Source organism: Amphiprion ocellaris, chromosome 16 (assembly GCF_022539595.1).
Source record: "Amphiprion ocellaris isolate individual 3 ecotype Okinawa chromosome 16, ASM2253959v1, whole genome shotgun sequence".
Lineage (NCBI taxonomy): Eukaryota > Metazoa > Chordata > Actinopteri > Pomacentridae > Amphiprion > Amphiprion ocellaris.
In genome coordinates, this window is record NC_072781.1 from 25,942,334 (window position 1) to 25,960,093 (window position 17,760).

Below are 17,760 nucleotides of genomic sequence, written 5' to 3' on the forward strand. Positions count from 1 at the left end.
ACACAAATTGTGTGATTTCATGCTACAGACTGTGATGGATATGTAAGTAAGACACAGTCACTGTTTAAAGTGCAATATCATGATAAAGTAGTGTGTTCCAAATGTATGAATACTGCATGCAGCAGTCTATATTTTGTAAATGTAGCTGCAGGGCATACTGAAAGGAAAACAAAAAAATATGAAACTTGAAAGTAGAAGAGCAGTATGGTGGCTCCACTTGCCAACTTCTTTGTAGTGCCTGACTCCTTCAAACTGACATTGGAACATGGAGGCTTATTGGAATTGACTTGCTTTTGGGGACAGTCTCAAGTCAACATATGAGAAACTTGCATTTTTAGCTCCTCTGCTGGCTTCATTCTTCAGCTCTGTAGGTTGCTGATGGATATTTACATACAGTCTAGACCTTAGTTCATATTCTATGTGTAAGCAGTAATAACACCGCAGCCTCTATCAAAAGGTGCCCACCTTCGTTGTGTTCCATTGCGTAGACTTGATTTTTATCTTTGAATCTGTTCACTCATGTTTCATGTGAGTACTTTTGTCTAGTTTATTGTTTTCATTGTCCTATGAAACATTAAGAGAATGCATGAAATACAACTCTATCATTGTTGACCATTCTTTTTTTTATGTTTAGTTTGGTGCAAGACTTTTTTGTTTGTAAAAGGTAGACCAGGCAGCGATAACTACTTGAGATCTTCTCTATCTGGATCCCTCCAGTCACATGATAGTTCCTAATCCATGTCACCATGTAAGATGTGATTTTTGTTCTTTGATAGTGTTTACAAAAACCCTCATGTATGCATCCTTCTCTACATAGCTCTTTAGTAACAGAATGGATAAAAATTAGAGAAAGAAAGAAAATCTGTCAAAAAAGGTCAGAGAACATTTGTGTTTTGGATATGTTAATATTTACTGGAACAGTGCCCCCTAGTCAGCCTATCGGGTTAATGTATACAGTCAGAGCTTGAAGTCACACATCAGTGCACTGTAACACTCAGGCTTCATGGGCAAGTAAGGCAGCAACGCACAGGGATAAAGGCATTTATTGCCTTCATCTGAATTAGTAATCAGGCAGGAGTGGAATGTAAAAGATCATTGGTTTTCTTAAGACAGTGCATCAAAATCTTTCAACAGTGAAAGCAATTCACTCTCAGAAAGGAAGATGATCTACAAAACGAACAATCTTTATAGATGTTAAGTTTGCACATCTAAGCAAATGTGTGTTTCATATATATGAAAATGCAAACGTGGCAAAGGAGAGAGTTGAGGGAATGGAGGTCACATCTCACTTATCTCACAGAAGTGGCAGAGAGCAGATGGCAAAACAGAGCTTGATAAAAATAAAATAAAAAAATGCAGCTAGACATCTATTAGAAAAGTTCACCACTTTCTCCAGTTTAATGAGATGAATGAATACTGGTAATCACATTTGAAAATCAAACAAGAACTGAGAGGCAAAAAACTTGTACTTTGTAGAAAAAAAGAAACACACATTCAATAAGTTGGAATAGCATTTAGTTACCAAGTATCCTTTGTGTAGGTCCAGCTTGACATATTCATGCCAAAAAACATGATGATGTCATAGAGACAAAAGCTGCTGTGGTGATTTAAAATGCTTGCTGTTTTATCGGGATGGCAGCAAAATCCCCTGATCCAGACATGTCAGCACCAGATCTAGTAAAACAATCTGCATGGGAAGAAACAAGTACTGGTCAGTCTATGGTGAAGACTGACCCTGTAAAATAAAGGAGTAAGAAGATAGCATGGTTTAGTGCAAATGTGTTTACTAGTTCTGTTTGTATTAGTTAGCAGAGAAATGTCATATTTCTTGCCATCAGTCATGCTACAAACTGTAGGAACAATTAAAGTCTCTAGTTCATTTTAGAATAGCTGCATGTTGCTAAAGTTCAGAACTGAATATGAACATGTGCAACTGACGTCTCTGAACAAGTTACAGAACTGTAGCCTTCATGAACCTACAGAGATGCTATAAAGGAGAGAATCGCCACTTATAGAAACTGGATATGCACCTGAACATTTTTTTTGTTTTAATACAAGTAAAAAAGCAAAGCAAAATGACTACATTTGGAGGAGAATCACCTCATGAACAATTTAAACTTGTGTGCGCTGAGGTTTTTCAGGGTTCATTCGTATTCAAACAGCACCATCTAGTGGATGGAACACGTGCAGTCAGAGCTTAACGCATGAGTGCTCCTCCACACACAGACTTTAGGGGGAAATGAAGCATGAAACACACACCGTCCAGGGATCAGAGGCATTTATTGTCCTCATCAGTGTTTTCCTAACACAGAGCTTCAGCATCAACAATCATCATCTGATCATCAGCACTTCACAAACACTAGTTGAGCTTCTGTGAGTGATGGAAGTGTTTCATCTTCCAGTACAATACTGGTACGAAATGTCCCATGAATTCTCTGACGAGCAAAGAGGAGGTTCAAATCAGCAGCACTCTATAAAAGATTTTAAGTACTCCATTGCACAAGACAAAGAGGAGTTTTTAACAGCAGTAATAATAGCAAAAAAAATGGCTCATAAATAAATGTGTAGTTATTGAAAAACAATCTTTAAATTTAAGCCATATTTTTGTCAAAGAATAACAAAACTCAAAAAGAAATTGGAGGAACATATTTAAAGATCACCATCAAAATCATTTTCATGTTAAAATTTTTTTTATATTATATATATATTAATCTAAACTAGTTTGGTCTACTAAATATCAAATAAACTGTCTCAGCTGTAGTTCACACATCGACATGTCTTGTTTTCCACAACTAGCAATAAAATGCTTGTAAAATGACTAAAATTGGTAACAAAATAGCTGCTGATTGTTTTTGTGTTAATCCACTATTAGATTCATAGCTAAATAAGAAAAAATCTAATGTAAAATCATTTTTTTCATTGAACCACATCAAAGAAATCACTTCATTCTGAACAGATCAGGTGAAAACTGGTTTAATTTAGCAGTTTTAAGAAAAAGGAGGGGAGATTCAGTCATCTTTCCAGATAGACATATAGGATGGTGTGCAGCATTTTGGACTAGATCTGAAAAAGCTACAGAATGCATTTAGCACTACCCCTACAGATGTAACAAAATAGAAAAACAACTGCCATGGTATGTGGCTGAAAATGCCAGTAAGTGAACATTTATGTAAGACTATTGTGCCACACATTCTGCTTTCAAGCTCAACAGAATTGTAGAAGCTGTAAATGAATCTAAATTTGACTTAGTTTCAGCTTCAATAAGATGCTACCCAGCTCCGGCTGCATTTCGGTTTTAAACTGCATCACATTTAGCTGAGTTTTAATGAATTTTCATGCATGTACATAAGACTGATTTTGTTATAATGAATTGTCTTAATGTTGATATTTACCAAAAACATGCATTGTCAGATGCACGTGTTTGAACAACATAACAAAAATACTCCCTTTTGACACTTTAGGGACTCTGTAGTTTTCTATAGCTGGTAATTTGAAGGTGAAATTATGAAGTTGGATTATCCACATCTGAGGTGTGTAGACTGTTTTAATCAACAGCACAATGTCTGTCAGTGCACCTTCAGCTGTATATTATTTAAAATTGTATTATTATTAACTAATATTAACATACTTGGTTTTTGGTTGCATCAATACAAAAGTTCAGCCTTAAAAAATGTAAAACTCAGGAGTTATAATTGCTGTCACAGAGGTTCATCGATGCTCTGGGTGAAGTGTTCTCCAGTGTACAGGCCGTAGTGCAGCGTGTCTTTCTGGGCTGCAGCCCAGGACATTTGCTTGCTGGAGAAGCGAGCGGCCCAGTGGCCCTGTGGGTCCACTGTCACCACCCCACCCAGGGCCTCCACTCTGGACTTCATGTAGGCCAGGCCCAAATCACTGGCAGCCTCTGCTGACTGACCTGCGAACAGGGAACAGAGAGAAGAAATTCCTAGATAAAGCCTGGTTCGATGGCAGTGGTCAAACAGTCAGTCATGTCAACTACTCTGTGCTTTTAAATCAAAATAACACTTTGTTTGGTGCTATAGGGGTCTGAAGTCATTTTTTTCTCATTTTAAAAGTCCAACACTAAAGAGACATCTCATCACCTTCACATCCCCTTAAAACACAAACCCTGCAGAAACAACTGCTGATATGGAGTCCTCCTGAACTCATCTGTATAACATACAGTGTTATCAGTTAGTCCAAGGATCACGTATTGAAAGAAATGGATCCTTGGCTGCCTGGAACAGGACCAAAAATCTATTCTCTGTTAAACAACTGCTGTGTGTGTTACCTTGCTCCATGTGGAACAAGATGAGTCTGGCCAGTGTAACTTTCATGATGGCTTCTCCGTGGCCTGTAGTTGACACTGCTCCCGTCTGGTTATCAGCATAACCTCCACTTCCTGTTAAATGCAGAACATTACATAAGCCTCACACAAGCTCAGTGTTATTTTGGCAGTCTGGTGCCGGTTTACACTTCCAGTCGACACAGAAAAAAGATATTATTTAGCTAGTCATGGTTGTAAATGGATCTTTGTTGCTTCTGCAGCCATAACCGATTTTAAATTTATCGAAATGAAACTCTGATGCTGTCCTGGACCAAGGTACAGGAGAGATCACATAAGCCAATGTCTTACTAACCCCATCCCAATCTCCACCCTAACACCGGCGTTATACTTTATGTGTTCACAAGAATGCAAGGGTCTGTGTGACATAAAGCTTTTGACCATGTGCATGTTTGAAAGTGTGTATAATCACGGCTGAAGGCCCAAACACTGAACCCTCACAGACTTCACTGATGTCACAGCTGCGGTACTAAGTGTGAGTTCACAAAGGATCAAAATGGTATTAAAAGGTAGTAATGGGACACATTTTAGTGACAGCACAAAATGCTTGGAAACAATGCATTACCATGAAAAAGGAAGTGGGACTTCTGTTTCAAGGCACAAAATAGTGTTGAATAAAGTCACCATCAGAGCCCTCACTCACTTGATGATTTGACAGTGGGACAGACATAAGACCTCATGCACAAAGCACGAATGTGCCTCAGAGTCCAGAAGTGCTAAGATCAGGACAGATTAGGACAGACATTAAGAAAACACTCACGCTGTATTGCTCCGATCTTGCCTGTCTTGTCAAATGAATCCAGTTTGGTCTACCATTGTTGGCTTCCAAAGTCATTATTATTACAAGAACAAGATTTTAGGCAAAAGAGGTTCATAAATAGATTAAGAATACATTATTAGGAAGATTCTGCTCTGTAAAGACAGCCAGAGACAAGATAACTGCCTTAAAATGTATGCTCCAATGTTCTGTGAGTTTGTATCCTTAATCACAATTCCACAGCATAAATTGAATTTTTCAACTTTTTATTGCCTTTGTGTGTTTAATTCAGACGTCTCATTCAGAAAGTGAGGCTGAAATCTGCCAAGTCATAACAGTTGAATCACTCATTTACTGATAGTGACAGGTTAGACAGGGCTGACACGCAGGCCAAAATCCATTTGCTGCTGTTTACTAAACTGGAATATGATTTAGCCAATGTCACATCAGTGTACACATATTTTCTGAAATTACAGTTCAGGTTCTGACATGTTACTCATGCAGCATTAAGTCATTAGTATTGGCCAGTCAGTGCTGTCTGCCTCTGACAGAATAAATAAGAATTGCTCAGTATCGCACTTGACGTCAATTTGACAAGACTCAAAACAAGTATGTGCTATTTCTTTCAACAACAAAAAAAAAAAAATAAATTAAACAACACACACTAACACAAGTCAACACAATGCATGTTTTGTGTTGGAAAGCACAGAGCTCACAGTCAAACATTAACCATGTGTGCTTTGTTTACTAACTAACCATACATATCAAACTTCTTCTGGTCAAAGGTTAACACACTGTGAGGACAGAAACAATCATTCCTGAAGGGATTTCACAGCGTACTTTGAGAAAATGCATATTAAAGCCAAAAGTATTCATAGCCATACCAAATTTTGATTCATAGTGAGTTTTCATTTGACCAGTAGGTATAACTGTGGACAGTCTTCACTTCCCTATACAGATTCTCAAAGAGACTCATGTCTGGACTGTGGTTGGACTGTCCCAAAATGTTGATATTGACCACTATGGCTGTATGTTTCAGATTATTCTCTAGTTAGAAGGTTCAATCCAGCCCAAGGCCAGACTTGTTCCAGCAGACTGCCTAATGTTTTCTTTCAGATGTTAATGTCCTCGTTTCTCATCATTTCACAAAAATTCCTGTCCTCTTGGCTGAAAAAGTATTTCATTCCCACCACCATGCTTGGTCATGGGGGTATTCATGGGGTTGAACACTTTTCTCTCTCACAGTGTGCAGGTGAGGGTCTTCACTAAGCTCTTTAGTTTTAGCTATGACTTGCAATTATCCAGTAACTGACTGAAGACCAACTGCATCATCTGTTCTCACTCGATGGTGTATTAGAACTAGACATGCTAGCAACAACTAGAATCATTTGGAATGGTATAGAAGTTGTGTTTTCTCAAAAACAGCAATCATTTCAAGGGATATGAATAATTTAGGACATTGTAGCTTTAGTAAAATAAATAAATATATTAACGTATCCACAGTGTTTGAACATCTTCTGTTACTTGTTTCTTTTATTTCCAGCCAAAAGAAGCCAGTTGATCAAAAAAATTCACTATCAATCACAATTTGGCATGGGTAGGAATACATTTGGGCTTGACTGTAAATGATTACAGACAGAGAACAGAGATGAGGGCTGACCTATGCAAGGAGTGTCGCCGACCCGTCCTTCCATTTTGTTCAACATTCCGCCAGTGGAGGTTGCACAAGCTACGTTGCCCTCACTATCCACTGCCACTGCTCCAACTGTGCCCATCTTCCCCCTGCACAACAATGCAATCAGTTTTTATTGTAAAGAACACTAAATGACCAGCATCATATGAGGAACACTGCACCAAGGAAATCCTTTAGAGTAATAGATCACAGCCAGTAGACTTAAAAAGTGTCTGTGTAATGTGTCTTTTGCAGTAGGGGCAGCTGAGACTCAGAGCAGTAACAACACATTCAAATGATGGCCCAGAGTCAGAGAGACAAAAACATCTATAGAAGTTTTCAGTGTACTTCTATTGCATATTCTACTTTACCGCCGTTAGTTTGTACGCTCGGTGCTGGTGCTTTTCCACTAAAAGTTCCAGGAACTTTAATTTCCCAAGAACTAATGTCCAGGAACAGTCCCAGAGGTAAAAGTTCCTCCAGCACATTGTGAGTGTTTCCACAGCAGCGCTAAAGCCCCAAGAAGATTAAGCAAATTAATCCGCTGATGTATCAAAAGCACAGCGGTCTCAGATTCCCTCTGAATGTTGTCCTCCATCACAGCCTGGACTTTGTAGCTGGTCCATTGCCTACAAAATGTACTGGACTGCTCAATTCTGCTTACTGTCCGCCACAAACTACAAAATGTTGGGTATAACACTCTGCTCGGACTCTCATCCCACCAGTGAAACCACAGACCCAAGTCTTAAAAAAGTTCCCTTTTGCTGTGAAAATACACCTTTCTGCCCACAACATCATTGTGGCCTTAAAATGACAGATTGACTGAGGATGTGCCCTTTTGGTAAATACTCCTCTAAACACCAGCTTTTGTTACATATGGATCATGAAGAGCAGTGAAGTGCATTATGTGACAGAAGTTTCTTGATATATTCTGACAGGCTACATACTACAAGGACTCATATCTCAGTAACTTCCTTTGAAACAACCACAGGATTTTTGGAACAAATGTTTATAGGTGAAAAACAATGTCTCACATTTGGCACTCCACAGGTTTGGCATCAGCTGCAAGGTTCTTTCTCCAACGCATGCGGGCGTACTCAGTGATGAGGGACTCCATGGGCACTTCTGGGACACCCATGGACTGGGCGAACTTATTGGCACCCTCCGCTGTGAGACACGTATGACTGGTCTGAAGTAAAGATCACAGTTGACATCTGTAAACAATTATAAAGCAGTTTTACACTTTGAATATATTGAGTGTGCTTTGAGGTCAACGTCCAAACTGCACCACAGCTATTCTTATGGTTATTTTTATTCCTTCAACATACACATTACAAGATATTTTGGTTCTTAACACAAAATTCTGTGTCTGCTTTGCCAGCTGCACTAAGTATAAAAAAGTGCTCTGCATTACACGTTTCTGTAAAAGTCCATGATTTTGTAGTTCATGCTAAAGTGTAAGTAGTTGCACAGTGTTAAGATTTACTCATCCCATTTGCAGAAAAAAACGCTATGAAACCATATAGAATACGTACCTTGTCCATAACCAGTCTTGCTAGACAGACAGGGTTGGCTATGTTTCGTACTGCAGACACTGCACCGCTGCCTAGAGTTTTCCCATCCATCACAATGGTATCCATCTCCACCTCTCCCTTCATGTTCAGCACAGACCCACACCCTGAAAGATGATTAGTGAAGTGATCTGATACACTGCTGTCTCTGGGGACCAAGAATCTTTGGTGTACATGGGAGGTATTTGGCCTGTGGGTGGAAATAAACAGCATCTAAAATAAAGAATGACTCATCTCTGGGGTTTTTGCAGGGAGTATGCATTCATTGTGCATTCATCCATTCATTACACAGCCCATGTTACTATTTTCAATAGAAAGCAGCTAACGCCTGATTTAAATCATGTGCAAATTACAAAGTAGTTGTGTCATGAACATTTTTTATACATACAAAACAAACATAACTGACTTTCACAAGACTGTTGAAGTATCAACAGAGGATGAAGGCAAAGAATGAACTTTGAGTTTGAGTAAACTCAAAGCAGAAGTGAAATTTAAAGAGTCAAGCTGAAGTTATTTTAATTTTTGTGCATTTAGAACAAAGAAGAAGTAAGTTCTCCAGAGATTCATTTAGGCACATTTTCAGCTCATTCATCCTTCTGTCTGTCTGGCCCTCCCCCTACTCACTGGACACAGTCAGTCCTGAGAGCTACAGCCACATGAGAGCACCTTCACGTATTAGCGACTCTACAAGTAGGGAGCTAAAGTCTTTCCAAAAAGTTTCCAATTTACCACTGGAAGCTTTTTCTTGGGAAACAAAACAGAAAGAAGAAAAGCAACCAAATCTAGTGAGAAAATCCTTCAGTTGGGAACACTGTTGACAAAACTCTGTCCATTGCTTTCATTTTGAGGTAATAATTGAAGGTGTTAGTAAGTTGGTAATTTTATGGATTAAAAATACTAATGCTATATTTTAATGCCACTCACTCTGTTCTGCCACCTTTGGAAGCTGAAAAAACACCCTCGCTCAACTTGTAAAATGACTGCACTTTACTAGCCACAAACATCACAAGTCAAAGCATTAAAAAACAAGTTAATATCAAGTAAAATGAAATGTATTTTCCTTTCCCACCACTGTTTTCTTAGGTGCCCAAAGTCCATGTTGCATTTTACATCTCACCTCTTGGCTATGTCTGTCTATCAGATCCAATAATCTTACACAAAACCAAACTTTTCAAAAATTAAATTTAAGGCCTTGAGCAAAACCACTCAGGTTACAGTGCAGTGTCATGTGTTCACTAAAGACTTTTTTTTTTTAAAAACTGGGAGCACAAACAAGCAACATGACACCTCAAACACTGAGACCCACTAGATGTGTTGGTTGATTTATCATGAGACATATATGGCCATCTAGTCTTTGAATGGAGCCAGCAGTACATCACCAGCACCTTGATCGATGTCTAAAAAAGTAAGATCACATGAATAAAACATGCGCACAACCACAGCCACAGTGTTAAATTGATTGCTACAGATACTGGCAGTGTGGGCTTTGAAACATTTAGATTTTATTGCAAATGATTTTGAGAACATAAATAAATAAAAAAAATGAGAAGTAATGACAAAAGTACCTGCATACTACTATATCTTGGTCAGTAATAGTCTTTTCTATGTCGACTAATATTTTCTACAAATTGATTTTAGTTTGGGCTGCACAGTGTCTTGGTGGTTAGCACTCCGGCTTATGTTTTCTCTTTTTCCCCTACATTTTTTCAAGTTTAAAAAGATCCCCTTTATCACAATGCAAGCCCAGAGATCTTTTTTTGGACAAATGAGATTATTGTTGTTGGTTGAATTTTCGCTGTAATAAATACCAATCGACTATTCAATTTTCTAATCTGACTTCTATTAGCTGCAGTATGAGCAGTGTAAAACAGACTTTGCAGCATATTTATACATTTTCTGCATCACTGACTGAATACACGTTGGGGTCCATGGCAGCATGACACATGAAACTTGTGTGACTGCAACTGCACAACTTTGTTCACTGGGATTACTAACATACAAAATACATGATATCTGCTCAACATGTTTGCAGATATCATGTATTTCCTCAGCTGAGAATCTGCATCGCTCATACTGATTATCATCAGGAAAAGAATTGGTGACAATTGGTCATTTGAAAGTGAGTCACCTTTGTGGAATTGAAAACCTTGCTAGCCCATTAATCTCACTTTGCAGTACGTTTTTCTGTGTATGACATGATAGATAACACCTGCGTTGGTAAAAGTTAGTATCATTCCACATTTTCCTAAACTGGAAGCCTCTGACTTGGTGTTGGAGACAATAACACACAACTGAGCAACCAACCAGCAGCTCTGTTTTTAGGTTGATAGGTGGGTTAAATGTTCAGATGGATGAACAGCACATTATGTTTACAAAAAGTGACATTATGCTACACAGAGTTAATGACATTACAATACTGTGTGTTTTTACATTACCTGCATTGAAGGCGGGGTTATTCTCTAACTGGGCCACAGCTTCAACCACGGCATCCATGCTGCTGCCCCCTCTCTTTAGGACTGCATATCCTGCCCGCACTGCTGAGCACACCCCCTCCGTGGACTTTTCTGACCGCTCCTTTGGGATATGGCCTGCCCCTCCGTGGACCACCACTACCGGCAACATGTCAGGCACCTAAGAAGTAAATTTCATTAGCTGCATTCAAATACAGCTTGGTAAACCTTTTACAGTAGAAAAAGTTAAGTCTGTAAAAGTATAAAAATATGGCCTCTATTTGTGTTTCATTGCTTGGACTCCAAGAAGAAGCACTTTTATTTTGAGTGTCTGGTTGCTGGAATGGTGTTATGCAGCAGCTGTACAGAGAGAACAGATAAGGATTGAAATTCCCAAACCTCTGAATATCTTTTTCCATAGGAACCCTGCAGCAGAACTGCAACACCTCAACAAACTATGAGCTATTATTCAGTATGTCCCTTATTGAATTTCCCTTTGGGGATAAATAAAGCTTTTGTACTGTATTGTATTTTGTTGTAATAACACACTTGGAGTGGTCTAGTGGTCTCATACCACATACTGTGACTGCAACTTCAATGGACAGATTTCTACTTGGGTACCTCTGTTGCATGTCATACCCTTCTCCTTTTGCTTTTGTTTTTTGTCTTGCTACATTGTCTACAGTCCAAATATCTGGGTTTTTCTTTGCTCAGAATTGGCCCTTGTTGGAGAGTGAGTTAAACGCCAATAAGCATGACCTGTCAACAAAAGCAATGACCCTGTGTTACCTTATTTGACAGAATATCAATGCATTTTCATGGTATTTGTGACCATTTGATAAAGGAAAATGTCTTGTAAGCTTGAGTGAATGAACACCTTATTCTTATCATTTTGGAGCTGGTGATTTTCCTTTGGGCCCAGTGGCACAATTTTTATAAAGGTAGCTAAATTACCATGCAGAAGAAAATGAGAACTAATAATAACTTTCTTTAATATAATCTCTGTAGAAAATGTCAAGAGTTGAGGTCTTTATAAATAATGGATTTAGTACTGCTAGAACTTTGGAACAGTTTCACATAACCGCTGACTGCATGACCAAGCAACTGTAACATCTGCAGTCAGACCAAACTGTTACTGTATTACCATAAAGCGTTACTGTTCAACTGCTGTAACAATCACTTCACTACGTCCCCTATAAACAGACATATATAAAACCCTCTACTGATTAAAATGTGGAGCGGTTTCTAAATTATGCATTTCTATGGTCGATATTGTTATTATGCATCAACTACTGTAGCTCCTTACTGGCAGGCCTCCCCAGACACACGATCAAACCTCTGCAGATGATCCAGAATGCAGCAGCACGTCTGGTTTTCAATCAGCCAAAAACAGCTCATGCCACCCTACTGCTCAGATCGCTTCACTGGTTTCCAGTTGCTGCTCGCATAAAATTCAAAACTCTGACACTTGCATACAGCTACGATGAAAACGGCTCCTTGCTACCTTAACTCTCTCATTCAGGTCTACACTCCCTCCTCATTGCCCTCAGCCAACAAAAGTCTGATACAACCACCACAACAGGGCCAGTGGATAGACTCTTCTCCTCTGTGGCTCCCTGGTAGTGGAACGAGTTACCAAACTCTGTTCGATCTGCAGAATCACTCTCAGTCTTTAAGAAAAGACTAAAAACCGGCTCTTCATTGAACACCTCTGCACTTGACACCATGGTCCTATTACCACACTTGAACTTGCTTTATGGCTCTAAGCCAGTTTGTTTTCTCCTGACTAGATTGTTGCTTGTGTTGTATGTACACTCAGATGTACGTCGTTTTGGATAAAATTGTCTGCTAAATGTAGCAAATGAAATTGTAGAATTGTAGAATTGAAATAACACGAGTACACGTGAGACACAAGGTACCAAAAATTACACTAAGCATGAAAAACTCTTCAAATAATGACAAAAACTCTTTGAATGTGCTCTATCAATAAGCATATTTTGATTGTGTTATGAACAACCAGAATTACAGAAACACTCACACTTATCTCTTCTGGTGTTAATTACAAAAATACCCAAACACTTACTGGCTTCCTCTGAAATAATGAAAAGCTAGATGGCGTGGCAGTCAAGAGAGACACAAGCTTCCAGTCTGCATATTCTAAACTAACCGCTCTATTTCAACACAAGTGTACCTCTAAACTATTAACACGGCTCTGGCACATCAGTTGCTTTTTTTGGTTAACCACAAAATAACGTCAAACTTTAACAAACGGCGCCATCTTTGTTTCTTCACTGTGTAATGACAGTTGAATTCTGCGTAGCGCCGCCTCGTGGTGCAGTTACTCAGCCTGAGCTGCTTTATTAAAGCAGTATCAGAACATATTAGCACACGTTTTAAAGCACAGCCGCCGTTACAGTTTATATACCGACAGTTTACACGAAAACACGTGAAATTAATGTAGTGACCAACGAGCAGGACAGGTTCAAACAGTCTATATAGCGGTGCCAATATATGGTGTGTAGCAGCGACCAGCTAGTCTGACAATTAGCCGCTAAAACCGCAAATTATCACTAAATACTCGATGAAAACCACCAGGCTAATTTAAAAGCCGACTATTTCCAATATGTGTATACATTCTCGCTGGACTGACCTGTTCTTGCAGCTTAACGGGACCGAAAAAAGCTCAGAGCTTTAATACCTGCGGAGACAGAGGAGTGAATGTAAGACGACGTGACAACAAACCTACAAATACACACTCTATACCAGTTCTATAGTCAATAAACACACACACACAGCAGCTGAAATGTTTGTTACTCACCGAAATATCAACCACAGCCGTAAAGTTCCAAACAAGCGGCACACCTCCGGGAAATCACAGCGACACCTTCAAAATAAAATGTGACCGCTGATGAACGGAACTAGATCACAGTGTAAGTTTTATTACCCTTACAGCTAAAACGAGCGAAAATTGACTATATTTGTAAATTACATCATTCTTGTTTTTTTTTTTTAATTCTACACATTTCCTTTGCTTTTACTATGAATAAATGTCAATGGTTTGTTGTACAAACAAAAAATTCAACAAAGAAATTAGTCAATAATATGCCTTACAGCAACATTTCAAGCACTGTTTACTCGGAGCAGAAGTTGTAGTACTAGTGAGCTTCCTGATTCCACTCAGACAGCACTGTTTTTTCTCCAACTAAATAGGATTATGTTTTATTATGAAATCAAATTTGGTTCATTCACTTTATATTTTAGGATACTTGATAAATACCGTGCTGACCTAATTCAATTTACCTAATGTACAGTTCATTGTAGTTCCCAGTTCTCCCATGGAGCTAAATTTTAGAGTCTGTGCCAATATTCACAATTGTCAAATGACACTAAACTTTGTGTTAACTTAACACAAAAATGTTTTTTGCCAGCTTGTCATTTTTAAATAATTTATTAAACACTGGTGAAAGCTAGATAGACTCAGGTGAGGTCCTGTGATACAGCTGATTTGTGTCAGGTGTTCTCTTTATGTTACTGCACTGGACCAAATTAAAAGTTGTGTGTACAAGTTTGTTCCAATCCGACTGTTAAGTTGCTGAGTGTTTTGGGATTCACAGTGAAAGGTAATCATTATGCAAGCAACCACGCTTAACTGGCATAACCCAGGAAACATGTTGGAAAGTGTCATTAACATTTCTATTTTCTTTTCATTTTCTGCCATTGTGGGAGCAAGTGCCTCCTTGAAAGGTGAGATATCTGAAAGAAAGTTACTGGAAAAGAGATAGTTGGGTGTGTAAACTATTTGAAATGGCTGCCTTGAACTGGTGCCAGACATACACAACCGTCTATGGCCCGAGCTCTGGAACAAGTCAGGCAAGTATGTGCACATAGCAATGCTGTGGGAATTGCTTTGGGTTAAGGCTGTGTCCTCTCTTGATGCCTGTTCTGTCAACATGCTGCTTCCAGACTTGCAGCAACTTGCGCTACTTTTTTTTTTTCCCCACATGGAAACATCGCTGCTGTTCAGTGAGCTGACCATGGTGCTGAAATACAAATCATAGCTGATTTTGGATTTCACTCTAAACTCACAGTGATACTGTTTGACATTAACTCAGATGGTTAACAACACACTATGTGGAGACCTAGAGGGGTCCAGAAAATGTCTCATAGTCTAATGTTAGTTCAAAATACTATTAGGTGTATATAAAGCTGCTCATTTATCATTTTGCACAACTGTGTTCATATTTTTTTTTCATATGTGTAAATATCTGTATATGTTTTTTGATTTTTTTTATTACAATTATAATTTTTCTTTATTTTTTCTTTTTTGTCTTCTTCCTTCTAGTTCTTTTATTATTCTCTTTCCTTATTCCTTGAGTGACACCAACAGCCAAAACCAAATTCCTTGTATGTTGTGTACTGGCCATTAAAGCTGATTCAGATTCTAATTTCTGACACAAGCAGTGGCTGGTGATCTTCGGTAGCAAAGAAATCAGTTTTTACCAAATCTGGATCGGTGGCTAAAAATATACCATTCAAGCAATTTTGTTTCTAAATTTAGACCACTTCAGTACATGATCTTGTCCTGTGCACTTTGAGTGATCTACGCTTCCCATCTGCGGCTGAACCTGCTGTATGTGAATGACAATGACGTTTGGGAATCCCTCTCCAGACCTCACAGCCTGTAATTAAAATGTTGCACACTGACATACTGTAAATGTCACCCCATAACCATACATGTGTATGACTGTGTGGTAGACCTCAGGCTCCCTTCAGATTGTTTTTCTGCATGAGGAGCTAGTGTGTGTGTCTGTGTGTGTGTGTATGCACTGCTGGAACGTTGGATAAGGAGAAAGGACAGAGGGAAGAAATGGAGGGAGAATGACAGAGGGGAAGAGAGAGAGGGGGAAGAAGGAAGGAGGGAGAAAAAGGGGGATGCACGTCATTCAAACACGCAATCATTGGTGGGAGGGAGGAGGAGAGTCCACACACTCTTACTGTAAAGGGTTTCACACAGTACTAGAAAATGATTCTTTAGACTTGCAATCATTCTTTCTCATAATAGGATTTTTGGGTTTAATCTGCTACATGAGCCAAATAGTCCTACATTTCCTATTCTGATCTGTTTTGAAAGCATTCTCATTCATTTGTTGTTGTCTCATCACTTTATCTTCTCAATTTACATTTTTTGTTGATTGCATAATATACACCTTTTGCTCTGTTACTCCTTGATACACATAAATAATGACTATTTGAGTTTTAAAACTCCAGACTATTGCTTGTTTTACTTCAGAGCCAGTCTAGTTACATTAAATCAGCAGTAGAAGTTGGATCCATAGTTTTAACTCTTTCAGCACATCATACTTCACATTAAGAAACCACACTCTTCTTCCTCCCTACAATTATTCTTAATTTCTGAATAGATAATAATGTAAATGACAATTGAAACTTACAAGTATTCATGTAAATAACGTCATGCATTAATGGGTAACTTTGTAACTTAAATCTGGATTGACTTTTTTCAATTGAAGTGATAATTGATGGCTATTTTTGTTGCTATTTAAAAGCCCCTAATACATTTAGACTAATTAATTTGTCCTTTAACACAGCTCATTTCGGGGGCAAAGCCCTGAAATTGCACCTTCACCGAGTACAGTAAAATGGATCTGATTATTTGGTAGATTTGACCTGACAAAAAACATCCCTTCATTTGTAACCTAAAGTTATAATTTTCATGTTTTACCCTTTAAAATTCTCATTCTGTCCACCCATCTATTACTTTTCCAAATAAGGTATCTTACAATATACCTCTGATACAAGCTAACACTGCCCACATTTGGAAGAATCCTGGCAATTAAACCATTCAAACGCATTAATAGAGTGTAATTATTATTATTATTATTATTATTATTATTATTATTATTATTATTATTATTATTATTATTATTATTAATAATAATAATAATAATAATAATAATAATAATAATAATAATAATAATAATAATAATTTCTCCATGTCTACATTTCATCTCTCCAAATTGGCGTTAGCAAAAAATTGTTTGTTTTGCTTTGTTTTGTTTTGTTTTGTTTGGTTTGGTTTAAACGAATCATAGCTAACTACAGGTTTCACGTTTGGAAGCGATTCCATGAGTTATTTTGGTCCCACAGTGCAAACCCCACAACGAACCCTTAAAGTACCCTTTATTCTCTATGTGTGCTATGGGCTGCCGAGAGCGCGCATCTTAACGGTGAGTGGAGCCCCCCATTCTCAAATGAGGGCTGCGCGCTCCCGCCGCAACAGAAGTGAACGCGCTTGAGGGGCTGCGGTCCCATTGACGGTCCTGTCTCCCTGACAGCAGCATCAGCATCAGCATCAGCGGCGGCGCTGGAAAACAAGAAGTCGCCGCCTCGCCCCGCAGCCAAACAGCCAGCCCACCAGACCGAGCCGAGACCCGAGCCGCCTTCAGGGACCCCCCCGCCCTCCCCCCTCTCTGCCCGGCCCTAAGGAAGGAAACGAGATCCCCCTCCCGTATGCCATCATCCCGACCGACCGCCGGTGATATGGGCTCCCCGTAAAAAGAGGTGGTGGAGGGGAGAGGCGGGCGGGCGGGCGGTGGGAGGGGGGTGGGGGGAGAAGACAGCGGAGCAGCAAGCGGGAGAAGGAGAGGCTGAAAACGGCAACCGGGAACCGAAGCACTACAGTCACAGTCACCGCTACAACTACCACAGCTAGCACCGACACTGCTGCTGCCGCCGCCGCCGCCGCCGCCGCCGCCGCCGCCCTGGGTGCCCCCCGCCACCGCCATGGGAACTCTGCATCAGTCGCTCCAACCTCCGTTTTGTCCGTGGGCCATGTCGTGATCCGTGGGCTCCGCCAGCGGGTTTTCTATCGGTGATCCCGACCGAGGCGAGGAGGACGAGGAGGAAGAGGAAGGGGAGGGAGGGAGGAAGGGAAGGTGGTGGTGGGGAAG

General features: G+C 39.5%; 1 protein-coding gene across 3 annotated transcripts; it reads right to left on the bottom strand.

Annotated features, from left to right (window-relative positions):
* Positions 1–2,261: 2,261 nt before the first annotated feature.
* On the bottom strand, positions 2,262–13,696 carry asrgl1 (asparaginase and isoaspartyl peptidase 1). 3 transcript variants are annotated; one of them, XM_023273317.3, is made up of 8 exons: positions 13,611–13,696; positions 13,443–13,490; positions 10,778–10,973; positions 8,307–8,449; positions 7,806–7,960; positions 6,760–6,881; positions 4,289–4,399; positions 2,262–3,913 (listed from the first exon to the last, which is right to left on the bottom strand). In XM_023273317.3, exons 3-8 carry the CDS (start codon positions 10,962–10,964, stop codon positions 3,699–3,701), a joined length of 933 nt encoding a protein of 310 aa, XP_023129085.2. In that variant the 5' UTR covers positions 10,965–10,973; positions 13,443–13,490; positions 13,611–13,696; the 3' UTR covers positions 2,262–3,698. The 3 variants fall into 3 exon arrangements, with proteins under 3 accessions (XP_023129085.2, XP_054874877.1, XP_023129087.2); XM_055018902.1 differs by lacking the exons at positions 13,443–13,490; positions 13,611–13,696 and adding an exon at positions 12,876–13,015; XM_023273319.3 differs by lacking the exons at positions 13,443–13,490; positions 13,611–13,696 and having other exon boundaries at positions 8,307–8,532; positions 10,778–10,917.
* Positions 13,697–17,760: the final 4,064 nt, after the last annotated feature.